Here is a 27,042-nt window from a genome sequence, read left to right on the forward strand (position 1 = left end):
GATAAATAACTTTGAAAATAAAAAAATCTGTCCTTATAGTCCACATAAATAAATTTAAAAAAAACAACATCCAAAACAAATCCTCCTGCTTCCCCCGCTTACAGAATATATAATGGTCGACTCGTCCTCTTAGCTTCTGCGTTGGCCTTAAATGTATTATTACAAAACAAAAATAATAATGTTTACTACATGTATTTATTTACTGTTATGCAAAATTAATAATATCTCATTATGGTTTATCATGTCATTATGGTAATTAAGGTCGGGTCATGAACCAAAGTTATATCATGATAAAGCTATAACATTTGACAACAATAGTTATGGAGAATTATAATCCACTCTCTGCGACATACACATACATGTATGTTGCTAGACAATCTATATATATGTTTGTCATAAAAAAAAAAAATAAAAAAAATAATGGAAATTAAAAATAGTTAAAAATAAAAGTCATGAACCCCACGAGACATTTTTTTATTGAGAAAATTGCATATTCCTTTTTTTTTTGTAACATCTTTAAAAAAAAAAAATCCAAAAAAAAAGGCGAGTTGATAGCAAAAACATTCATGGAATATATAATTAAATTATTTTAATAGAATGTTGTAGTTATATTCATTTAAATGGGTGCCTGCAATGAGTTAATAAGGCAAACTTTTTCAAATTTTCTTTTTTCAAAAGAACAAAGTATGGAAAACAAAAATGATAGGACCTATTCGATCGCAATCTTTTATTTGCGAAGATGACCCCCAATGATTGCAGGTCAGAACAGTTTTCATCAATCAAACTCTCACCTCTGCCCTATGAACCTTTCAATGCTGTTTATTGTATGTTATTACGTTATAGCAGGTATACGTCAACAGGTTGCATATAAAACATGTTTGTAAACTAATACAATGACAATCAGATGGAGAGAAAGGTAAGTGTGTCTTAGAAGTATTTTATTTTAAACAAGTTAATACTATATTTCCTTTTTTCATCGATTGATTAAACATTTGGCATATATTTGGTTTGACACAAAGTAAATGCAATAGCAAGCACTACATGTATATATATGCATGTAGAATTCCATTTTTGTAAATTAGAACTTGTTTAAAGGAGGCATAACTATAGACAGAAGCAGAGTCTCAGACGTATATAGCTGAGCTGGCTTGGTTTAAGAGAAATATTTTCAAACCTAAAAATTAGAGTTTCCCTCTACATAAATGATTATTACAATTATTTATATGAAACTCAAACTTGAATAATTCTACGTAAAATATAACGAAACGAAGCGGAATTTGACAAATCATTATATATGTAACGAACAATTATCCTTATATCATGGCTTCACCAACACGTTGTTTCTTATTATTTGCGTAGAATGAACATGAGCCATAAAAATGTTTCATATATAAATTTCCCTTATCTCGCGAAACGAAATAGTAGTCAACGTTTCTGTTGGTTTTTTTTTATGTTTTTCAAGCATGACTTTTATGAATAAGAATACAAAATCTCTTTTGTTTATGTGTTGCATATTGTTTCCGTTCATTTTTTGTACATACATTAGACGGTTAGTTTTCTCGTTTGAATTGTTTTACATTGTCATTTCGGGACCTTTTACAGCTGACTATGTGGTATAGGCTCTGGTGGAGAGTTGTCTCATTGGTAATCATACCACATCTTTTTTACGATCGTCTGGTTTTGTAGAGAAATGTTGGCAGATACTGATTTTCAGGCCTGGCATAGTTAAATCTGCGTTTATCATTATTATTATTTTGTGGATCATTGTTAAAACGAATGCAGAGAAGTTTTTGCAATAATATTGAATAAACTTAATTTGAATTAAGAAATCACATGTACAATAAATGAACCACGATATCACTCCTAAATGATGTGATCTAAGTGGGGAAGCATACAGCAATTTTGTCTTGGGCCCAACAGGAGACCGTCCAAAACTCATGACTAGCACAGAACCACGATATACAACACCTGGAAACATTATCCGAAGTACAACTACCTGATACAGTATAATAATGAACAATAACTCATATCAATTTTTAATTGGATTTTCATAAGAAAAATATGTAATCAATTTGCAGATGTACGGAGGGCTGCGACTGCAAAACAGTGTCCGTTTATTAACATAAACACAACTTTGCGATATCTGTTCAAACTTAGATAGATTGTTCCTTAAGACTCAATGGCCAAGTTAAATTTTCACGATTCTAGCTGTTCTAGATATTGAGTTGCAGACCTTTCAGTCGCAAAATTAAGTTTAATAAAATGAATTTGAGTTATTTCCCTTTGAACAGAATTTATTAACTAATTTCTATGTCGTTTGGTCTCTTGTTGTTTATTTTGATTTATTTCTCTTAGAACAGAAATGCAATTAATAAGTGTTTCATCAAAAATTGAATTCGTGTGGTTATTTCATATGCTGATTATAAAAATATACCTTTGGATATTGAACCTTTTAATAGGTAAATGTTGATTTTCAAATTTTTCAGTTCTTTGGCCATGTTAATTTTTTTGGACAGGAAAGGGGTTAACAACAAAATACTATTTTTGTATCTCTGTTTGATAAACCAAATAGAATGTTTTCTTTTATAGCATACGGACATACAATGGAAAATGTAGAAAGCGCAGTAACAATTCTGTTAATTATCTGTTCTGTAGTTAATGGGAGGGATTTCAATACAGTTGGTAAGATATACTAAATATGAACCACTCAGGACTCAAGTCTAAATCATAAATATTATAGTTCTATATTAAACCTAGAAGTAACATGTTAGACATTGTAAATAATGGTAATGATCAAAATGAAAAGTTAAAAAAGTTACACTTAAAACTGATAGCCTCACCGTCACTCTCTGGTGGAATCTCAATGTATTGTACTCCTATAAATCACAAAATCATTTATATAAATCTGCGCTAAACAAATGAGAAGTTCTTCCAAGCCAACACATGGTAAAGTGACATTACACATAATTTGCCTGATGCTACCTTCATCTACATCTTGATAAATGTTCTAAAAATAAAATTTTGAAAATGACCCAAATTCACCTCATATGTCAAAACCATCAGATATTTGAGAAGATATCAAATGTTGGTATACAATTTCAAATCCATTTTCATTTTCAGACTCATCATTTGATGTTAAAAGAAGTGACTCCACAGAGAATATTCAAGCAACATATAACATTTTGATCTATAATGATCATATTCCATCACAAAACTATAGACCTTTTAGAAGCAGACCTATGTTCCCAGAGCAAACTCTTGGTTCTGGAGGACCAACATTTGATTCAAATCTAAGACATTCCAGGATTGGTCAGTTTGATGGCCAGTCAGATTCAAATCTAAGACATTCCAGGATTGGTCAGTTTGATGGTCAATCAGATTCAAATCCAAGGCATTCCATGATTGGTCAGTTTGATGGCCAGTCAGAGTCATACAAAGAAGCACATGATATAGAGAGAAGAAATCACTATCCATCTTTCTCTACAAATGGAAACAGTGACCACAGATATCTTGTTAGGAAACCAGCACAAATGTTGTTTAACTTGTTGAAGAATTATGGTTCTTTTTCTGAATCAGATTTCAGTACTGTATATAAACAATGGTTTGGTCTGTGAAGTGTGTTATTTTTTCATCATGTTTTATTACATGTCTTTTTGTAATCTTTTGTATATTAAGTGCAAAATAATTCGAATAATTAAAACTAAAATGATTATGAAATTCCAGAACAAGGATATATCGAAAGTGAGAAATCAAATGATAGTTCAAACAATTGATATAAAACAGACCATCAATCATCAGTTGTACCCATGAGGATCATTTGAGGGACAAGCCAGTGAAAACATGTATATAAAATTTGCCTAAATGATTTTTTTCATACATTCCATGATATTAAAAAAAAAATCAATTCTCTATGCTTTCCTAATATTGATATTTATCGTCCTTCCCTGCGCCTATATCATCCTGCTCTATCCCTCCCTAATTCTCATATCCAAGGCTTCAAAACCAGACCAGGCATTATGAGCGACGTCACAATGTGAGAGTTATAGATAATTGTTTTTTGATAATCTCACTTGAGCCGGGACGGCGAAAGGGAGAAAGACAACCAAGTTGAGATGACCAATGATAATCTGTTTATTGCTATTTTACCTATGATGACATTGTCAATTTCATCTCAATTTCTGCAGCAACGCCAAGTGCCTGCTTAGTTTCTAACTTTCTAGCAATAACTTTCAATCTCAAGCGAGTAGCATGATGTGAAAAATTATCACAAAAATAGATGAAAGGAAAAATGCACAAAATAGCGATAAAAGAAATTATCAGTGACTGTCAATGAGAGAGAAGATGATATCAAGCATAAAACTGTCTTAGGAAGAGGGAACAGACCAGTAATAGAACAATAAATAGATAATCTGGTTTTCTTCGTATAGATCACAGGCACACATCTCGGAATATTTTTTTCCACTAAAGATTGACAATGAAATACTTCTAATTGAAAATATTACATATTATACAAGATGCATCCTTACGGCAAATGTACATGAGTAGAAGTGTTATTGACACAGAACATTATCTCCATCATTATCACTGAGTGTTAGGACTTTACAAACTTTCCTTCTTTTTTTCCTCTCTTTATTTTTACCTATGATAGCTTGTATTATATTTTATAAACTGCTTTGTATGCATGCTTATTATACTATTATTGCATTTATTTATATTGTATTTATATGGAGAAGACTTCATAAGTATGATGTCTAATCCATTTTGCTTTCATTTAGCAATAAAATATGTTTAAACTAAACAAGAAATAATTTAGTATGTTAGAACTGAACTCAAGATTGATTTAACTCTTCATGTTGCTGAACATTTTGGATGTTTCTGCTAAACACAATTAACTTCAAAGCAATGTGATTGTAATGCTGTTATGTCTTCACATTTCTTTCACAAGAGAAAGCTTGGTCACAAGATCTACTAATATCACCCTTTGTCCACTGCCGGAGTGTTCAGGGTTTTGATTCTGTCTGATTACTATCAATAAAGTACAGTCCAATGTTCAAGGACAGGTTAGCTTTGTTTGATCAAATTGAAACATTCTTTTTAGAACAACTGGCTATTTTTTTATTTTGAAATTTATAATAAAAATGTATCTTCTATATCCAACAGTATCAACATAACAGTATTCTAAGCTACTATGATTCTCAGGTATCAAAGTTATAACTAATAAAGGTTTCAGATCACATGATCTTCACCAAAAAAAATATTTTCACAAATCTATATTATCTAAGCACTATTACTATCAGTACATAAATCCATCTGATTTAAACCTAATCAATTTCACAAATTTACATCCTCTTAATGTAACACTACCATTTCATTCATCCATCACATCTGAATAATATCAAATCCACAAATAACTTACACCTTTGTGTGTAGGCATCACACATTCATTTTTTTGTGGCAAAAGGCTAATCACATTTTTTGAGAACTTAAGTTAAGTATCTAATTCAGAATTTCTTGAAAAACAATGATTTTTTTTTTAGAAAGAAGCTAATTTCAATTGAAAACTAGGGGGAAATATTTTTTTTTAAATAGCATTGACAAATTGGGAGTCCTTAAAAGGAAAAAAAAACTATGTGCCCCAATAATGAAGGTTCTGTGTCTTAAACAATATATCACAATTTTAAAATTATTATACCATAAATATGTATTATGACAAATTGTTTACTTTTTGTAGTGTGTGACTCTCTATTATATCACATTTCTCAACGAGAGAATTCTGACTAATTTCACTAGAAATACTTTGAGGTAATAGTTTCACATCGTCACTGGACTGTTCAATATTAAAATCAGAAACAAGTTTATCAGATTTTGTATATTCCTCACAAAGTTTTATATTATCCAGAATAGATTCTAATTTCCAGTCTTTCCGTAATAATGCACTTTCCACAGTGAAATGTCCATGCCTGATACGGCGAACCTGTGGACACACTGCTGATGATTTCAATCTTAGTCCAAGATCATGAATTATTTTGCTTAGGTACACACTTTCTTCATTTATGGCATGAATTTCTGTAAAATATAATAATGAAGTAAATCTATAGAGAAATACACCTTGAATACATTTCTAAATATCTCACTTATTTCCAGGAATTTATATAGGTCATGTTATTTCATACATTTAAAAGGGGTAAAAATACATTTAACTTTAATACAAGATTGCTGCACTATAGGGAAATGGCTTTGCAGATGCCTAAATGTGAAGCTACAAGGTGAGAGTATGATTAAAGTGCCATAACTGATTAACATTTGTTGCTGTGTGACATATTCATTTTTCGTTTATTATTTTGACTATAAACTAGGCCGTTTTCTTGTTTGTATTATTTTACATTTGTAATTTCTGGGCGTTTTACAGCTGACTATGGTATAGGTTTTGCTCATTGTTTTTAAGGCTGTACAGAAAGCCTATAGTTGTTAATTTCTGTGTTATTTGGTCTTTTGTTGAAAGTTGTTTCATTGCCAACTCTACCACATCTTCTAATTTTTATAAGAATTGTCAAATCAAATTGATGGCACAGTCCAGTAAGGACAACTACACTTGATGATAAACAATCTTATAATGTTTCTGTCTATTGGTCTTATTACAAATGTGTCCTAAAGGTGGCATTGTGCTACCACCATGCCCCTCTCCATCTATTACATTTTAATGTTCAGTCAACTGCAAATCCAGGGGGGCTTATTTAGTATATATATCAAAAAGTTAACAACAAATTGAACTTGTGTATTAAGGTGGTATGGGTGTCTTTCGCCATCTTGGATTGTAAAAAACAGAGAATCTAAGGTCCATATTTTCTATCAAATTAGCAAAATTTGATGCAAGAATGCAGATATTTCATGTGTTTTTACATTTAAAAGATTAAATCTTTAAGAATATAACTTATAAATATAAATATATGTACAAGTGCAGATTATTTTTGGTTATTTTTAAATATTTTGAAATTGTCATTTTAAGGGGAGGTAACTCTAAAACAGTGCATTTTCTGTTGGATTGTTCATGGAATTTTCCTACTTTGTATTTTAGCCGGAAAAAACGTACGGTGACCCTATCTTTTCTTTTGATATTATCAAAGCATTGTTTGAAAGCTATATTTTCCTTATTTATTTTACAATTCTATCATTTCGTTTAGTTTCTATTCACAAAATGGGGTTTTTCCTGTATAATCCATACAAAATGTGTCATTTTGTCATGACCCGTAGCTTGAAAAAATGCACGGTGACCTATCATTTCTATAATATTTTTTAACATGTATCAATAGATACTACATTTTGGCAAAGTATGAACAAATTCTATCATTTTTATTTTAGACTCCCATACCACCTTAACTTTAAAAGTTGTAGTGACATATTTTTAATGGTATCAAACTAACCTACTGTAAAATCAGGAAGATCAATATGTATACACTTGACACCATAGATCATAGGTAGTGTGTCACTAGTGTCTTGTATTACTAAACCTATATTACTCACCTATTGTGATATCATGAAGATCAAAATGTATACACTTGACACCATAGCTCAAAGGGAGTGTATCATTAGTGCCTTGTATTACTAAACCTCTATAACTCAACTAGTGTGATATCAGGAAGATCAAAATGTATACACTTGACACCATAGATCACAGTGAAATTGACACCATGGATCATAGGAGGTGTATCACTAGTGTCTTGTATTACTTAACCTCTATTAGTCCCTAGTGTGATATCAGGTAGATCAGAATGTATACACTTGACACCATAGATCACAGTGAAATTGACACCATAGATCATATGGGGTGTATCACTAGTGTCTTGTATTACTTAACCTCTATTAGTCCCTTGTGTGATATCAGGTAGATCAAAATGTATACACTTGACACCATAGATCACAGTGAAATTGACACCATAGATCATATGGGGTGTATCACTAGTGTCTTGTATTACTTAACCTCTATTAGTCCCTAGTGTGATATCAGGTAGATCAAAATGTATACACTTGACACCATAGATCATAGGCGGTGTGTCACTAGTGTCTGGTCTTACTTATCCTCTATAACTAACCTAGTGTGATATCAGGAAGATCAAAATGTATACACTTGACACCATAGATCACAGTGAAATTGACACCATAGATCATAGGGGGTGTATCACTAGCGCCTTGTATTACTTAACCTCTATTAGTCCCTAGTGTGATATCAAGAAGATCAGAATGTATACACTTGACACCATAGATCATAATGAAAGTTGACACCATAGATCATATGGGGTTAATCACTAGTGTCTTATATTACTTAACCTCTATTAGTCCCTAGTGTGATATCGGGAAGATCAGAATGCATACACTTGACACATAGATCATAAAGGGATGTATCACGTAAGTCTGGTCTTAATTAACCTATACAGGCAATCTGATAGGGGTGATAAGTCTATTACTCACCTAGTGTGATATCAGGAAGATCAAAATGTATACACTTGACACCATAGATCATAGGTGGTGTGTCACGAGTGTCTGGTCTTACTAAACCTCTACATGCCATCTGATAGGCCTCATCACTCTGTGGATGAACACCTGCATATCTATAATTAAACAAATTATCTATAATATGACAAGAGTGAACTCACTGAAATATCTTGTCTGTTTTACTTATCATTGAATATATGTTGAAAGTCATAAATTTAACATTATCAATGTTCAATGTTCAATGATGTTACCAACAGATGTCCAACAAGTTAGGCAAATATGTTCACCTTTCAATTGTTCCATACATCAAATAAAGTAGTCCTAGCACTTTAAGTACATGAACCAATTTGGTCAAGATCATGTAAACCCTGCTTGACAGACATGAAAACTTTACAATAATTCCATACACAAAATATAGTTTACCTATAGCTTATAGTATCTGATAAATCGACAAATTCATGAAAACTTATCATAGACCAAATAACCATGAAAATGAGGTCAACGTCATCTGAACACTGCTAGACAGACTTGTTCACCATACAATGATTCTATACACCAAATAAAGTGTGCTTATAGAATACACATGAAATTAGCCAAATCTGCAAAAAATTAACATTGTCCAATGAACCATGAAATTGAGGTCAAAGACAGATAAAACCTACATGTTGGATATGTACACCTTACAATCATTCCATACACCAAGTATAGCTGACTGAATGTTTAGTTTATAAGATACAGACTTGATCAATGATCCATGAAATGAGAGGTCAAGACAGGTCAACCCTACCTGACTGACATGTAGATGTTGCCAGGAACCTATATACCAAATAACGTTATCCTATCAAAGGTTCTCATTGGTGAGTAGAACTTAATACAAATAGTTTACTCCTTGGCTGCTGCTAGGTTGCAGACAGTACCTTTGTCTCTCATTCTATGACATTCAAGCTAAACAAAAACTATCAATCATAATAATATAAGAATATAAATATCTTCATAGTTTTAAAGCTTTTCTTTATTAAAGCTGTTGTAAGTCACAAATAACAATTTAGTAATTCATCATTGATCAACTACAAACAAAAGTCTCATTGATTGAACACAAACACAAAATTAACAATACTTCATTGGTCGAACACAAACAACAATTTAACTCCTAATTAGTCAAACACTAAAAATGATTTAAAACAATCTCTCATTGGTCAATCACAATAGTTTAGTCTTGGCTTGGTGGACAGAAAAGGGGCACCTGATCTGGCCATTTGTTGCAAAATGTTTTTACAATCAAGTTACAGTAAATAATCTAGTAACATGTCTTTGTCAGTTTTACATACAGCTGTGCCGATAAACATTACAAATAATAACTGATCATTACTGAATGCATTATTTCAAAATAGATAATCATTTGTATCAAAATCGCATAAAATGCCAGGATGAATAAAATTCTTTAATTTTTCTTTAATTTTTAAATAATCTAGTTAATTATCAACACTGTTCACTTAATAATAAAACCCTATGTCTGATTGTGACATTTTGACTGAATAGATTTGCATAGGAGTTGCTTACCCTGATAATCACTCAGTCTTTTACTTTTTTTTGGTTTCTGCCATCTCTTTTTTTCATGTTTTACCATTGTTGGTATCATTTTGTTGGATTACAGTTAAAGCGTTTTAAAGACAGGTTGTCAACTACTGTTGTGTAATGACCAAGATATATACTAAGACTTACTCAAATAATTGTTTTTGATGATTTGCCTGGATAGATGCACATACTTTATCCACCAGTACTTTATTTATATGATCTGAAAAAATAGATAAATGTTTAAAATGTGTGCACTTATTTCCATGTCCCTATACATTCTATTATAAAATCATTCAAGAGTGCACCATGGTAAAAAATAAAGCACCAGGGTACCACAGTGCTTTAAGTCCCTGGGAGAATGCTGTAAGTACCAGGGTACCACAGTGCTTTAAGTCCCTTGGGAGAATGCTGTTAGTACCAGGGTACCACAGTGCTTTAAGTCCCTTGGGAGAATGCTGTAAGTACCAGGGTACCACAGTGCTTTAAGTCCCTTGGGAGAATGCTGTTAGTACCAGGGTACCACAGTGCTTTAAGTCCCTTGGGAGAATGCTGTAAGTACCAGGGTACCACAGTGCTTTAAGTCCCTTGGGAGAATGCTGTAAGTACCAGGGTACCACAGTGCTTTAAGTCCCTTGGGAGAATGCTGTTAGTACCAGGGTACCACAGTGCTTTAAGTCCCTTAGCTTGGGAGAATGCTGTAATAAATGTCTGATATTTTAAGATTGCCCTAACACTGATGCATTTTTAGGGGCTTAACTGATTGATTGTTGTTGTTAGAAACCATTTTCAGCACTATAGGGCATTTGGTTATGTTGTGGTGGTCAGCTTTTATAAGTGGAAGAAGACAGAGTGCCAGGAGAGAATCACAAACTTTACCGAACATTTTAATCAATTATGATTTTTGTGGGATTTGCTAGGAAAGTTGAGAGGTGTAAATGTAAAGGATTTTTCCCCCTCATGAATGTTACCATATTTAAAGTACAGAATTTCACATTTACACAAGCACATTTAACTATGAATACAGAAATCTTAAATTACAATGTTATTCCAAGTTTTGAAGTATCTTGCAATGTTTGAAAGACATTGTACACTTTCCATTCCCTTGTTTTAATAAAAAAAAGTTTATGTGTGAAGAAATTCTCTGATTCGTCAGTGTAAGGAACTAATTTTCGTATTACAGTATAAGGAAAAAGTTGTAGTACTAATGATACAAAATTATTTTATTAAAATATAAAGAGACAGACTTTCTATATATCTCAGGATCTGAGATGCAATACATACGAAATGTTGTCCTTTCAATGAGTGGTCCATCTGAAGAAAAGTCATGTGTACAATACCCAAATCTTCCTTTTACATGGTAAACCTATACAAATAAAATTAAAGAATCTTTTAAATCATAACTTCCTGTGACATACACATCTATATATAATTTTTTTATCAATATCTACAAAGTTTCATGAAATTCTGTTGTGTGGTTTCAGAGTAGTTGATATGACAAGAACGGAACTAATTGACAGCCAGACTGAATGACTGACTGATGGATAAACAAGTAAAAAAACATTATACCCTAGGGAACTCTGTTAGGGATAATTATTCTTTGCAATCTTGTAATTATACAATGTTATATATACTTTTTTATGATTTCTTCTCCAAGATAACTGATACCGGGAAAATTTGTTTACAGTTCCTCTTCCTTTCACATCCTTATCTGTGTTGAAGTCATTTCACTTCAAATTATTTTTATTGAACTGTCACAATTGATCCTTCAATTTTTGGTTCTGTACATTTGAATTATTTGAAAAATTCAAGTGCAATTGATAAGTTAGCCTTAACTAAAATTATGAATGTTTGTCTTCTACTGACATACCAATGAAAATGGCAGTAACCAATTATTTGTTTAAGGTTTTCTGATAAAAACAAGATGTACAGTGAGCAATTGAGCTCATTCAATAAATGATACACCTGCTTTAAGCATTCTGTAAACAGTAAGTTGACAAGAAATGTATGTCAAATCCTATCAATAAAGTCTGCCCAAAATTAGATGGTACCGAATTTCAGTAAGTTTTTTGTCCTCAAATAAATTCCAATAAAAATTTCCTTGCACAGATGGACATCTATCATCTTTTACATCATAATACTTCATATGATAAAGTTTTGTAATACCTGGCATTTTAGAGCTATTTCATTATATGACATAAATAAGGAAACTTACTCTGAGAAACTGAGCTGATTTGAGTAATGGAACTTTGTTTCTAGTAGCTGAGCCTATTCCACATACTGAAAATCATTAAATAATTATAAGAAAATATACAATGCACTAGGATTATTTTGCAAACATTTTGTTATACAGGAGCCTTTTTAGCTTCCTATATATGGTTTGGGATTTGCTCTAGACATTGTTGAATTCTTCACAAGTGACCTGTGTATTGATAGTTGTTTACATCCTTGGTCATTGGTGTCACACTGGCAATGATACAACATCTCAGTATTTTCATAAAAATAAAGCAAAAGTCAAGTTCAATGATGTCAAATCAACTGTCTAGTGTACATGGCTAATATTTTTAAAAAATTCGACAAGATGCCAATTTTACTTGACTGCATCTATAATCTTTTAGAACACCTGTTAAAAAGTCGTCAAAAAGAGGAAGTTGTCAAAAATAAAACACCACATTCTTCATTAGATCATGAAACTAGTATAAACTGGTATAAATACTATAAGAGATGTTTTAATGAAAATGTGAAAATGTTGATTTTTACCGTCAAACACTGAACGGATACATTTTTTGACTGCAATCCTTTATTTATCATATAATATACACTTACCCACAATTCCTGAAGATTTATGATGCAGTCCTGCCACGTAAGAGATTCTAAAATCTTCTGGAATATATCTGTCACCTAAAACTAATAAATCAAAAATTGCATGAACAAAAAAAGGTAAATTATATATAAATCTAAAGATATTCTTTAATCTATAAGATGTTAAGAATTATTTTTTTCAAGATTTTATCTATTTTTCTTGAAAGTATGAATATAAAATGTTTCCTAGATATTCATCTAGGAGGATAAAACCCAGATTATATATTTTCCATGTACATACATTGACATAATAAAGTTTAAAAAGCATTAAATGGTGAATGTGTCTATTGATGCCCCTGCTTGCATATCATATAAATTTATAAAGGGACATAACTTAATAACTGTAAAGGTGACAATACCCAAATATGTGCTTGATCTGAGTTTTGTGGTAATATTATAAGTGTTGTGTATTAGTTTCATAACATTTGGTTGAAGCAAACTTTAGTCAGAGAAAGGAAGCAAATATATTCAGCAAATTTGCCATTTTTGTAGGGGAAAAGTTTTTTTGTGACACCACCGAAATTCCAACATTATCTGTATTTTGTAATAATTAGCATTGTGTATAAGTTTCATAGCATTTAATAGAGACAAACTAAAGTAAGAGAGCACAAAAGAAAAAAATCAGCATTTTTTCCAATTCTTAAGGGGCATAATTCTAGAACAGTTAAAGTTATAATACCCATACATGATATAAGTCCTGATATCTTATCTTATCAAGTCTATGTTCACTGTAATCTTATCATACCAAGCCTATATTCACTGATATTTTATATTACGAAGCCTATGTTCATTACTATATCATCTACCAAGCCTATGTTCAAAGATATCCTATCTTACCAAGCCTATGTTCATTACCATCTTATCTTATCAAGCCTATGTTCATTACTATCTTATCTTACCAAGCCTATGTTCCCTGATATTTTATATTAAGAAGCCTATGTTCACTACTTTCTTATCTTACTAATCCAATGTTCACTGATATTTTATATTACCAAGCCTATGTTCAAAGATATCTTATCTTATCAAGTTTATGTTCACTGATATCTTACCAAGCCTATGTTCACTGATATGTTATCTTACCAGTGCTATGTTAACTGGTATTTTATCTTACCAAGCCTACATTTACTGATATATTGTCTTACCAAGCCTATGTCATTGATATCTTATCTTACCAAGCCTATGTCACTGATATCTTATCTTATCAAGTCTATGTTCACTGATATCTTATCTTACAAGCCATCTTATCCTACCAAGCCTATGCTCAATGTTATTGAATCCTACTTACCAAGCCTATATTCAATGATATCTGATCTAATCAAGTTTATGTCCACTGATATCTTACCAAGCCTATGTTCACTGGTATTTTATCTTACCAAGCCTATGCTCACTGATATTTTATCTTACCAAGCCTACATTCACTGATATCTTATCCTACCAAGCCTATGTTCAATGATATTTCATCTTACCAAACATATGTTCACTGATATCTCATCTTACAAAGCCTTTGCTCACTGACATATAAAATTGAGAATGGAAATGGGGAATGAGACAACAACCCGACCATAGAAAAAAACACAACAGCAGCAGGTCACCAACAGGTCTTACCAATATAATCTTACCCAGCCTATGTTCACTGATATCTTTTTTTACCAAGCCTATGTTCACTGATATGTTATATTACCAAGCCTATGTTCACTGATATCTGATCTTACCAAGCCTATGTTCACTGATATGTTATCTTACCAAGCCTATGTTCACTGATATGTTATATTACCAAGCTTATGTTCACTGATATCTGATCTTACCAAGCCTATGTTCACTGATATCTGATCTTACCAAGTCTATGTTCACTGATAGGTTATCTTACCAAGCCTATGTTCACCGATATCTGATCTTACCAAGCCTATGCTCACTGATGTCTGATCTTACCAAGCCTATGTTCAGTGATATCTTATCTTACAAAGCCTATGCTCACTGATATCTGATCTTACCAAGCCTGTGCTCACTGCTATCTTACCTTACCAAGTCTATGTTCACTGATATCTTATCTTATCAAGTCTATGTTCACTGATATCTTATCTTACAAGCCATCTTATCCTACCAAGCCTATGCTCAATGTTATTTAATCCTACTTACCAAGCCTATATTCAATGATATCTGATCTTATCAAGTTTATGTCCACTGATATCTTACAAAGCCTATGTTCACTGGTATTTTATCTTACCAAGCCTATGCTCACTGATATTTTATCTTACCAAGCCTACATTCACTGATATCTTATCCTACCAAGCCTATGTTCAATGATATTTCATCTTACCAAACATATGTTCACTGATATCTCATCTTACAAAGCCTTTGCTCACTGACATATAAAATTGAGAATGGAAATGGGGAATGAGACAACAACCCGACCATAGAAAAAAACACAACAGCAGCAGGTCACCAACAGGTCTTACCAATATAATCTTACCCAGCCTATGTTCACTGATATCTTTTTTTACCAAGCCTATGTTCACTGATATCTGATCTTACCAAGCCTATGTTCACTGATATGTTATCTTACCAAGCCTATGTTCACTGATGTTATATTACCAAGCCTATGTTCACTGATATCTGATCTTACCAAGCCTATGTTCACTGATATCTGATCTTACCAAGTCTATGTTCACTGATATGTTATCTTACCAAGCCTATGTTCACTGATATCTGATCTTACCAAGCCTATGCTCACTGATGTCTGATCTTACCAAGCCTATGTTCAGTGATATCTTATCTTACAAAGCCTATGCTCACTGATATCTGATCTTACCAAGCCTGTGCTCACTGATATCTTACCTTACCAAGTCTATGTTCACTGATATTTTATCTTACCAAGCCTATGATCACTGATGTCTGATCTTACCAAGCCTATGTTCAGTGATATCTTATCTTACCAAGCCTATGCTCACTGCTATCTATTCTTACCAAGCATGTGCTCACTGCTATCTTATCTTACCAATTCTATGTTCACTGATATCTTATATTACCAAGCCTATGCTCACTGATGTCTGATCTTACCAAGCCTATGCTCACTGATATTTATCTTATTAAGCCTATGCTCACTAATGTCTGATCTTACCAAGCCTATGTTCACTGATATTTTATCTTACCAAGCCTATGTTCACTGATATTTTATCTTACCAAGCCTATGCTCACTGATGTCTGATCTAAACCAAGCCTATGCTCACTGATATTTTATCTCACTAAGCCTATGCTCACTGATGTCTGATCTTACCAAGCCTGTGTTCACTGATATTGTATCTTACCAAGCCTATGCTTACTGATATCTTATCTTACCAAGCCTATGTTCAGCGATATCTTATCTTACCAAGCCTATGTTCACTGATATCTTATCTTACCAAGTCTATGTTCAGTGATATCTTATCTTACCAAGCATATGTTCACTGATATCTTATCTTATCAAGCCCTTTGTTCACTGATATCTTATCTTACTAAGCCTATCTTCACTGATATTTTATCTTACCAAGCCTACATTCACTGATATCTTATCCTACCAAGCCTATGTTCAATGATATTTCATCTTACCAAACATATGTTCACTGATATATCATCTTACAAAGCCTTTGCTCACTGACATATAAAATTAAGAATGGAAATGGGGAATGAGACAACATCCCGACCATAGAAAAAAACACAACAGCAGCAGGTCACCAACAGGTCTTACCAATATAATCTTACCAAGCCTATGTTCACTGATATCTTATCTTACCAAGCCTATGTTCCCTGATATCTTATCTTACCAAGCCTATGTTCCCTGATATCTTATTTTACCAAGCCTATGTTCACTGTTATCTTATCTTACCAAACATATGTTCACTGATATATCATCTAACAAAGCCTTTGCTCACTGACATATAAAATTGAGAATGGAAATGGGGAATGAGACAACACCCCGACCATAGAAAAAAACACAACAGCAGCAGGTCACCAACAGGTCTTACCAATATAATATTACCAAGCCTATGTTCACTGATATCTTATCTTACCAAGCCTATGTTCACTGATATCTTATCTTACCAAGCCTATGTTCACTGATATCTTATCTTACCAAGCCTATGTTCCCTGATATCTTATCTTACCAAGCCTATGTTCACTGATATCTTATCTTACCAAGCCTATGTTCACTGATATCTTATCTTACCAAGCCTATGTTCCCTGATATCTTATCTTACCAAGCCTATGTTCACTGATATCTTATCTTACCAAGCCTATGTTCACTGATATTTTATCTTACTTAGCCTATGTTCACTGATATCTTATCTTACCAAGCCTATGCTCACTGATGTCTGATCTTACTAAGCCTGTGCTCACTGCTATCTTACCTTACCAATTCTATGTTCACTGATATCTTATATTACCAAGCCTATGCTCACTGATGTCTGATCTTACCAAGCCTATGCTCACTGATATTTATCTTATTAAGCCTATGCTCACTAATGTCTGATCTTACCAAGCCTATGTTCACTGATATTTTATCTTACCAAGCCTATGTTCACTGATATTTTATCTTACCAAGCCTATGTTCAGCGATATCTTATCTTACCAAGCCTATGTTCACTGATATCTTATCTTACCAAGTCTATGTTCAGTGATATCTTATCTTTCCAAGCATATGTTCACTGATATCTTATCTTATCAAGCCCTTTGTTCACTGATATCCTATCTTACTAAGCCTATCTTCACTTATATTTTATCTTACCAAGCCTACATTCACTGATATCTTATCCTACCAAGCCTATGTTCAATGATATTTCATCTTACCAAACATATGTTCACTGATATATCATCTTATCAAGCCCTTTGTTCACTGATATCCTATCTTACTAAGCCTATCTTCACTGATATTTTATCTTACCAAGCCTACATTCACTGATATCTTATCCTACCAAGCCTATGTTCAATGATATTTCATCTTACCAAACATATGTTCACTGATATATCATCTTACAAAGCCTTTGCTCACTGACATATAAAATTGAGAATGGAAATGGGGAATGAGACAACACCCCGACCATAGAAAAAAACACAACAGCAGCAGGTCACCAACAGGTCTTACCAATATAATCTTACCAAGCCTATGTTCACTGATATCTTATCTTACCAAGCCTATGTTCACTGATATCTTATCTTACCAAGCCTATGTTCCCTGATATATTATCTTACCAAGCCTATGTTCACTGATATCTTATCTTACCAAACATATGTTCACTGATATATCATCTTACAAAGCCTTTGCTCACTGACATATACAATTGAGAATGGAAATGGGGAATGAGACAACACCCCAACCATAGAAAAAAACACAACAGCAGCAGGTCACCAACAGGTCTTACCAATATAATCTTACCAAGCCTATGTTCACTGATATCTTATCTTACCAAGCCTATGTTCACTGATATCTTATCTTACCAAGCCTATGTTCCCTGATATCTTATCTTACCAAGCCTTTGTTCACTGATATCTTATCTTACCAAGCCTATGTTCCCTGATATTTTATCTTACTTAGCCTATGTTCACTGATATCTTATCTTACCAAGCCTATGTTCAGTGATATCTTATCTTACCAAGCCTACTTTCACAGATATCTTATCTTACCCAGCCTATGTTCACTGATATCTTTTTTTACCAAGCCTATGTTCACTGATATCTTATCTTACCAAGCCTATGTTCACTGATATCTGATCTTACCAAGCCTATGCTCACTGATGTCTGATCTTACCAAGCCTATGTTCAGTGATATCTTATCTTACCAAGCCTATGCTCACTGATATCTGATCTTACTAAGCCTGTGCTCACTGATATCTTACCTTACCAAGTCTATGTTCACTGATATTTTATCTTACCAAGCCTATGATCACTGATGTCTGATCTTACCAAGCCTATGTTCAGTGATATCTTATCTTACCAAGCCTATGCTCACTGCTATCTATTCTAACCAAGCATGTGCTCACTGCTATCTTATCTTACCAAGTCTATGTTCACTGATATCTTATATTACCAAGCCTATGCTCACTGATGTCTGATCTTACCAAGCATATGCTCACTTATATTTATCTTATTATGCCTATGCTCACTAATGTCTGATCTTACCAAGCCTATGTTCACTGATATTTTATCTTACCAAGCCTATGTTCACTGATATTTTATCTTACCAAGCCTATGCTCACTGATGTCTGATCTAAACCAAGCCTATGCTCACTGATATCTTATCTTACTAAGCCTATGCTCACTGATGTCTGATCTTACCAAGCCTGTGTTCACTGATATTGTATCTTACCAAGCCTATGCTTACTGATATCTTATCTTACCAAGCCTACATTCACTGATATCTTATCTTACTAAGCTTAAGTTCACTGATATCATATCTTACCAAGCCTATGCTCACTGATATTTTATCTTACCAAGCCTATGCTCACTGATATCTTATCTTACCAAGCCTTTGTTCACTGATATCTTATCTTACTAAGCCTATCTTCACTGATATTGTATCTTACCAAGCCTATGTTCAGTGATATATTATCTTACCAAGCCTATGTTCAGTGATATCTTATCTTACCAAGCCTATGTTCACTGATATCTTATCTTACCAAGTCTATGTTCAGTGATATCTTATCTTACCAAGCATATGTTCACTGATATATTATCTTACCAAGCCTATGTTCAGTGATATCTTCACAGACTGATGGAAGTGTGGTCACTGTAGGAGTAAAATATGAACTATGACCTTCTTCTGTGGCCACCTGTAACTGAGAACTGTCATTCAAATCATGTGAGTATTCTTTGGTTTGGTATTCTGTAGATTTTTTCTTCACCTGCTCATATTTATAACATGGAAGTGCATTTAAATCTGAAATGATAAAAATAGTCTGTTATCTGTGGATATTTTTTTCTTCTTCCTCTCATATTTTCATATTTTAATAAAAATTACAGAGAAGTGGTATGATTGCCAATAAGACAACTAAAGACCAAAATGACAAATAAATTAACACCTATAGGTAGGTTTACCATACAGTGGTGATAGAGGTTTTATCTTCTACAGTAAAATAGCTGATTGATATAAAATTAAGAAGATGCAGTATGATTGTCAAAAGACAACTCTCAACCAGACAAGGAAATTATTTAAAAGTTAATAAATAGTGGTCACTGTATGGTCTTCAACAATGAACAAAACCCATTCCATATAGTGACTAAGTCAGCTGTAAAACACATTGATGTGACAAATGTAAAATGATTAAAAAAAAACTAACTGTCTAACTAATCCCACTTTCAACACTTGTGTTTATTATCAGCGGTGCAAGTAGTGCCTGGAGGAAACCACCCTTTGATAGAAAAACTGACAATCCTAGTCAATAATGATTAGGGTTGAGTGTACCTTTTCTGTACAAGATTCTAACTCCCAACATCAGTGTTGACCTGCAAGTGGTACGGGAGTTTAACTAATTAGACCACTGGGCCACTGAGCCCCTAAAAAAGTCAACTGATAAATATTTCCAATCTTTATGAACATCTAAATAGTATGTCCTAATTATCCAGAACAATCCTGTAGTGTGGATTCAGAGAAGTTGAGATGACAAACTAATGCAGTAGTATATTAAGGCCATAATTATATGTTCCACTCGGCATATCTTTAAGAAAAAAATGAACTATAATTTCCAGTCAATATACACATCTACATCATATGTACTTGCTATAGATCTGCAAAATAATGTTGTTTGATTTCAAAGGAGTTGGGATGATAAACTGGTGCAGTAGATCATATATATTAAAGACAAAGTTCAAAGTTATAAGGGACATTAGTCCTAAAATATTTCGATTCATACTTTGCTTTTGATAAGAATATCTACATAGAGTTTTAGTTGAGACGACAAGAACAGGACTAAAGGAATGATTGACAGACAGACTGAAAGAAGGACTGGTAAAAGACATTAAACACTATTGGACTTTATTCCATGGGGTGAATTTTACTAATTAATAACCAATGCTTTTCCTCTCATCAAAATGAAAAATTAAAACATTTCATCTCTCCTTCTTACCTCTAGCTAAATTGGCTTGTATTTTCTGTCTAAGAACTTTCTCCTTCTTACCTCTAGCTAAATTGGCTTGTATTTTCTGTCTAAGAACTTTCTCTGGCATTCCTTCTGGTTTGTATACACAAAACACTCCATTCAACAATCTGGCTGCCTGTGGAGCCCATTTGAACCGCATACTTTATTAATTGTCTGCAAACAAATAATTGTACATTTTAGATATAATACATGTATAATGTCATAATTGTTCTCTTTAATTTCTGAAGTAGCTTATAATTAAGCAGTCAGCATTGTAAGCCTCAAGACCAATGCCCCAGACTAGTAAAACTGTTCAAACATGCAAGGCTCAAGGCTCCGTTGAAGGCCGTACTTTAACCTATAATGGTTTACTTTTAAATTGTTACTTGGATGGAGAGTTGTCTCATTGGCACTCACACCACATCTTCCTATATCCAATTAAGGTATATTTAATATTTTCCAATATGGTCCATGTAGTCATTGGACCACTTTTAATCCTGGCTTACATATTAAAATGACCTGCAACAACTTTTGATGTAAGTCTATTCACAGACAACTACAATGTACTTAGTTTATAGGAAGATCAAGAACAAAAATGACAGCCAGACACTACAAGATGACTTATAAAACAAACTCCAAGAGTGGGAGTCATGGGTCATGATGACAGATGAATTTCCATCCTGAAAGGTACATGTACATCCTGATACAGATTTATACCAACAAGAGAAATTCACAGATTAAGAACTGAAAACTATAATGTAAATGTACATGGCCAAACCTTAGATGTTGTTGACCATGGGTATTATATTGAAACTTCAAGTCACCATTAATCACATCCTACCTTGGAAAACACATATCAACAAAATTGTAGGCAAGGCATCAAGGACATTAGGTCATCTGAGAAGGAACCTAGGGGTGTACACCTGAAGTCAAAGCCAATGGCTACATTGTATATTTACATGATGAGACCAAAAGTATGCTTCCACTGTATAAGATCCCTACTAAAAACAACCTAGAAAAGAACTGGAACATGTGCAGAGGAGAGCAGCTAAATTCATATATATAATTAATACTAAGATGTATCCCCATGTTGTGTCAGCTCTCAAATGAAGGCGTAAAAAGCTTTGATAGAAGCAACTTTACTGTAAGATAAATAGCTCCAAATACCACCTCACTGTGGCCTATATGATACAAAACAGATTGGTAGACATTGACCCAACTAAATATAACAAACCATAGAGATTCTCACAGCATACTCTAAAAGACCAGTATAGATAGTCTGAGTTAGGGAATTTCTCTCTGCATCGAACATGTTGAAGACCTGTTGGTGACCTTCTGCTGTTGTCTGTTCCTTGGTCGGGTTGTTGTCTCTTTGACACATTCCCCATTTCCATTCTCAATTTTAACCTATAGATCAACTAGGGAATAGAACACTTTACCGGGAAAAACCACATCAGCTACATTTGTACACTTGTAGTCAAAATAATAATGAAGTCTTGAAAGGCTACTTTAATTTTTTTCTGTGGCCCCTTCTTAGGAATGTCGTAGGGAGGTGTCATAGAAAAAAATTGCCTTTCAAGACATCATAATTATACACCTTATTGCTATTTGTCCACTATTACGATATATCATACAGGTTCCCATAAAATTTTTACATCATAAAACAAAATAACTGACACCACAATGGAAAAGTGATTGTGTACAACGTAAAAAGTTAAGGTGTATTTGGACTACTACACTAGAAAAGGGTCTCATTGATTTCCCAGTGTCCAGCCAAATTTCGTTTAACTTTTTCCTGTTTAATTATTCGAATTTTACATGTCACGCTAAAAAAAAATATCTGCCAATCCTGGGTACCTCCTTCAGCAGGTCAGGAATAACCACCAATTGGTGGATTATACCTCAATTGACGTATAATCCACCAATTGACAAATATGGCATGTATGGGTATAGACCAATTGACTTATAACGCAAGTTTTTTGTAATAAGATTCTAGTGTGAGATAGAAGCATGATTTTGCAAGTTGCAACCTATTTTATAACCCTTATTGACATGATTGAGTCCTCCAAAAGTTGTAGTTTTGTCAAAGCCTGCTGCATTTCTTGAGAATGCATGTGTACAACAATTCTTTGGTGAAACATTTGTACTATTGACCATTATTGTTTTTTGATAATGAAAGTCAAGTATTAACAAAAAGCTCCATTCACCTGTTGAGTTGTACAATGTACTCATGATCACATGACTGCAGACAGTAATAATGTCCATTGACAGGTGATTATGTAACAGTTTATTTCTTCCTCTGTGATATTTTATCCTTGGGATAATTTGTCACTGTAAATTTTTTCCAGACATGGTATTTTACAGGTATATTTTTTCCAGAGGAGTGAAAATCTATCTGTGTTATGCAGATAGTATGTACTGGTATATGTTTTTCGTACCATATTTCACAGAACTTGTGAAATAGAGTCCCATTAACTACTATGTAAGTTACTCACAATCAATATACCTGATTATAATTATTTAATGTTTTGCAAAGGTAGATCGCATATTTTATCAATCAAAGGGAGGTTATTATGAGCAATTTATATTTTAAAGATATTAATATAATATATTCCTGAATCTGTTTCATAGCGAAATTTTTCCTTGAATCTTATTTTTAATATATTCATTCATATAAAAAGACGACTTACAACATGATTTAATAAGAAAGATAATATTTCACAGGTAAATACTATCCAACTGTTGAAATTACAATATAGTATATTGTTATGCTATGATTTATCTGCTTTCCATATTATCAAAAACTATATTGTACATCTTAGTCCGCAGACAAAACAAGTGAAACTGCGAGCTACTGCTCACTGATGATACCCCCGCCGCAAGTGGATAATATAAATAGTGTAAAAATATGCAAGTGTTCGGTAAACAGGAAGTTGTCGAGTGATGAATCTGAAAACGCATCACACGGTACAGCTGACTTATATAAATCCTGAAACCAAATTTCAGAAATCCTTGTATTGCAGTTCCTGAGAAAATGTGACAAAAATTTTCAACTTGGCTATCATGTGTAAAATCATACAAGTGTTCCGTTAACAGGAAGTTTTCAAGTGATCAATCTGAAAACGCATCACACGGTATAGCTGACTTAGATAAACCCTGAAACCAAATTTCAGAAATCCTTGTATTGTAGTTCCTGAGAAAAATGTGACGAAAATTTTCAACTTGGCTATCATGTGTAAATTCATACAAGTGTTCGGGAAACAGGAAGTTGTCAAGTGATCAATCTGAAAACGCATCACACGGTATAGCTGACTTATATAAACCCTGAAACCAAATTTCAGAAATCCTTGTATTGTAGTTCCTGAGAAAAATGTGACGAAAATTTTCAACTTGGCTATCATGTGTAAAATCATACAAGTGTTCGGTAAACAGGAAGTTGTCAAGTGATCAATCTGAAAACACATCACACGGTATAGCTGACTTAGATAAACCCTGAAACCAAATTTCAGAAATCCTTGTATTGTAGTTCCTGAGAAAAATGCGACGAAAAATATTCATGGGACCGACTGACTGAAACAGACGGACTGACAGACAGAGGTAAAACAGTATACCCCACCTTTTTTAAAGCGGGGGTATAACTATTGATCTAGTTAAAATATCATCATTCTCAAATTCTTCCATTAATGCAACTATATTTTGACTTTTACTTTTTAATCTACATGTACAAAAATGTATATTTGTATTGAGATCTGAAAACAACTCACTTTGGATGTATTTCACTTAACTTATTTAATCATGATATTATTTCACAATTATGATATTTGGAATTACTTCTACTTTTCTTTCTTATGTTTCATGATTTTTTTCTTTTTAAAAAATGATATTTACTTGAATATTTCGGGAAATTTTTTCAATTATAATTTGTAAAAAATAGTTTTTCCAATTTTTTAACAATTTAGCTTTAATTCAAATACACGATTATTTTTTCAAAGTATTTGTAAAGGTTAAGTTTTTTCTAATAACTTTTCAATAACTTCCCAGATAGAATTTCACAGCAAAGGAAAAAATATGCCAGGGAAATATTTTCCTCCGAAAATAAAAAGATAACAACAACTACCATGACTACCATGACTACTGTGACATTTTTTCCTCCCAATCGAATCTCACCCAGATACAATTTTGCTTTACAATTACAGGTAAATTTGCCAATCAAGAATTGACAAGATAACAATAGAAGAAACTGCAAATACATTTATTGATTAAATGCAATATGCTATATGTCACTATACTAAACTAGAAATGTTTGACAAGTTTTTATACCATAATATGGTTTAAAGAAACAATGCTCCATTTTGGTGGAATTATTTGTTTTGAAAAACAAAGAATTATACACCAATTGGGCAATTGGCCCGAGATCACAGTCATTTCGTAGAGCATTTCTTTTAGACAATAAATTCAAATTAAAAAATCGCACCTGCTCTTTCTCAAAAAGATTTCTACAGTGTAGTGTACTACCAGTGAGACAAATAATATCAAAATTATAGAAACTTCTACCAGCTCTAACTCAAAATATTGACAATTCTGTGTTAAGGGGGTGTAAAATTCAGTTTGACAGCTTCAGACCTGATAAACCTTTTAGAACTGGACCAATTCACTACTTACATGACTTAACATAAAGATTCTGCACCAAAATTTTTTGACATGTAATTACATCCCCCTGCTTAATATTTCATGCATTACAAACAATTATAGGTCAAAGTACGACCTTTAACACAGAGCTTTGGCTTATGATTTAATACCAAGAAATAAATTGGGAAATTGTATCAAATAAAACAAGCACGTTATATACTGTTTACACTAGGGACTATATTCGTAGACAACAAAAACCAAAGGACGATAACTGTGTCCTTGGACCAATTGAGGTATAATCCACCAATTGGTGGTTATCCTGACCTGTTAGGATTATTAGGCCCCACTGAGACCCCTAGAAGCCTAATAATCCTGACTGAGACCTTGAAATGAGTTGCACACATCTAGAACTCCATATATAACTAGTATTGTAAATAGCTTCTGCTTACAGTGCTGGATTTGATAAATTATGGAAGAGGAGAGTCATTTAGGATGTTGAAAAGAAAACGTCTGCGGTCTGTAGACCTAATCATTGCTTTAGCGGTAACATTGCTGTAAGCCATTCGAATCGGACATGCAACCTTTTACCTGTATGGTATTTTCACCCTCTCTAATGATCACTTCCTTTTCTTTTACAGATAAATAAGATGTATAAAATATATACGATATAATTTTACATGTGAAAAGCAACCGGAAGTATATGAAGAGTTCTAAAGTATAACAACACCGTCATGGAAAGCAATTCCGAAAAGTACAGTGACCAACCAGAGACATGTTATTAAAACTCTATTAATAACCTTTTAATTGTGACACATTTTTAATGTACATAGAAGTTATTATTATCATTTTTTCAGGGATTTAACTGTATATATTTTTTATAATGTTATTTTTAAATAGTTATGTTTTCACTGAATAATTAATTATTATAAGGGTTTAACCAACCTTAATTTAGTAAGGTTGGTGTACTCCAACTATTGGAGGAAGTTATAGAGGAAAGAAGAAGACATGTCTCGGATTTTCGGATCATTTCGCCAAGGATTTGTATAGCAGAGACATATAATGCAATATTGTTTAATATTTCTCTGGTTTCGCTAAATAATTCAAGTCTTATTTTGACAAGATTTGACCGTCACAATATTTACAGATCTTTACAGCCATATTATATTGAATAAAAAATGTACAAATTAAAAGTTATAGATAGCTTCAAATGCAAAATATTCTTAGCTTGAAAACGTGTTTATTTTGAGAAAAATCATCTGAAAAGTGTGATTAAAGGGTGTTTGAAATTTCCTTATTTTTTTGTCAACGGGGGACACATATTCGCCGTTTTTACACATCTATTTAAATCCGTGAAATAACTGCAGCTTTAAACAATATTTATCAA

General features: G+C 32.9%; 2 protein-coding genes across 4 annotated transcripts; one reads left to right on the forward strand and one right to left on the reverse strand.

Annotated features, from left to right (window-relative positions):
• The first annotated feature begins 785 nt into the window (after positions 1 to 785).
• LOC134706768 (uncharacterized) lies at positions 786 to 5,525 on the forward strand. The gene is made up of 3 exons (XM_063566030.1): positions 786 to 916; positions 2,590 to 2,682; positions 3,121 to 5,525. The coding sequence occupies exons 2-3, from the start codon at positions 2,604 to 2,606 to the stop codon at positions 3,612 to 3,614; spliced, it is 573 nt and encodes a 190-aa protein (XP_063422100.1). The 5' UTR covers positions 786 to 916; positions 2,590 to 2,603; the 3' UTR covers positions 3,615 to 5,525.
• LOC134706766 (pseudouridylate synthase TRUB2, mitochondrial-like) lies at positions 5,139 to 26,365 on the reverse strand. 3 transcript variants are annotated; one of them, XM_063566028.1, is made up of 9 exons: positions 25,983 to 26,087; positions 21,069 to 21,203; positions 19,634 to 19,831; positions 12,889 to 12,969; positions 12,278 to 12,342; positions 11,347 to 11,428; positions 10,213 to 10,285; positions 8,467 to 8,606; positions 5,139 to 6,066 (listed from the first exon to the last, which is right to left on the reverse strand). In XM_063566028.1, exons 2-9 carry the CDS (start codon positions 21,187 to 21,189, stop codon positions 5,705 to 5,707), a joined length of 1,122 nt encoding a protein of 373 aa, XP_063422098.1. In that variant the 5' UTR covers positions 21,190 to 21,203; positions 25,983 to 26,087; the 3' UTR covers positions 5,139 to 5,704. The 3 variants fall into 3 exon arrangements, with proteins under 3 accessions (XP_063422098.1, XP_063422099.1, XP_063422097.1); XM_063566029.1 differs by having other exon boundaries at positions 26,042 to 26,065; XM_063566027.1 differs by lacking the exon at positions 25,983 to 26,087 and adding an exon at positions 26,247 to 26,365 and having other exon boundaries at positions 5,142 to 6,066.
• Between the last annotated feature and the right edge of the window lie 677 nt (positions 26,366 to 27,042).

Source organism: Mytilus trossulus, chromosome 2 (assembly GCF_036588685.1).
Source record: "Mytilus trossulus isolate FHL-02 chromosome 2, PNRI_Mtr1.1.1.hap1, whole genome shotgun sequence".
Classification (NCBI taxonomy): domain Eukaryota; kingdom Metazoa; phylum Mollusca; class Bivalvia; order Mytilida; family Mytilidae; genus Mytilus; species Mytilus trossulus.

What these genes read in the sequence shown, in the direction of transcription:
- LOC134706768 (XM_063566030.1), top strand. Translation starts at nt 2,604, where the DNA reads ATGGAAAATGTAGAAAGCGCAGTAACAATTCTGTTAATTATCTGTTCT. An exon ending in GAGGGATTTCAATACAGTTG is followed by an intron (nt 2,683 to 3,120) that starts GTAAGATATACT and finishes TTTCATTTTCAG; the next exon opens with ACTCATCATTTGATGTTAAA.
- LOC134706766 (XM_063566028.1), bottom strand. Translation starts at nt 21,189, where the DNA reads ATGCGGTTCAAATGGGCTCCACAGGCAGCCAGATTGTTGAATGGAGTG. An exon ending in TAAATCTTCAGGAATTGTGG is followed by an intron (nt 12,343 to 12,888) that starts GTAAGTGTATAT and finishes AATGATTTTCAG; the next exon opens with TATGTGGAATAGGCTCAGCT. An exon ending in TCTTCCTGATATCACACTAG is followed by an intron (nt 6,067 to 8,466) that starts GTGAGTAATAGA and finishes TATATTTTACAG; the next exon opens with AAATTCATGCCATAAATGAA.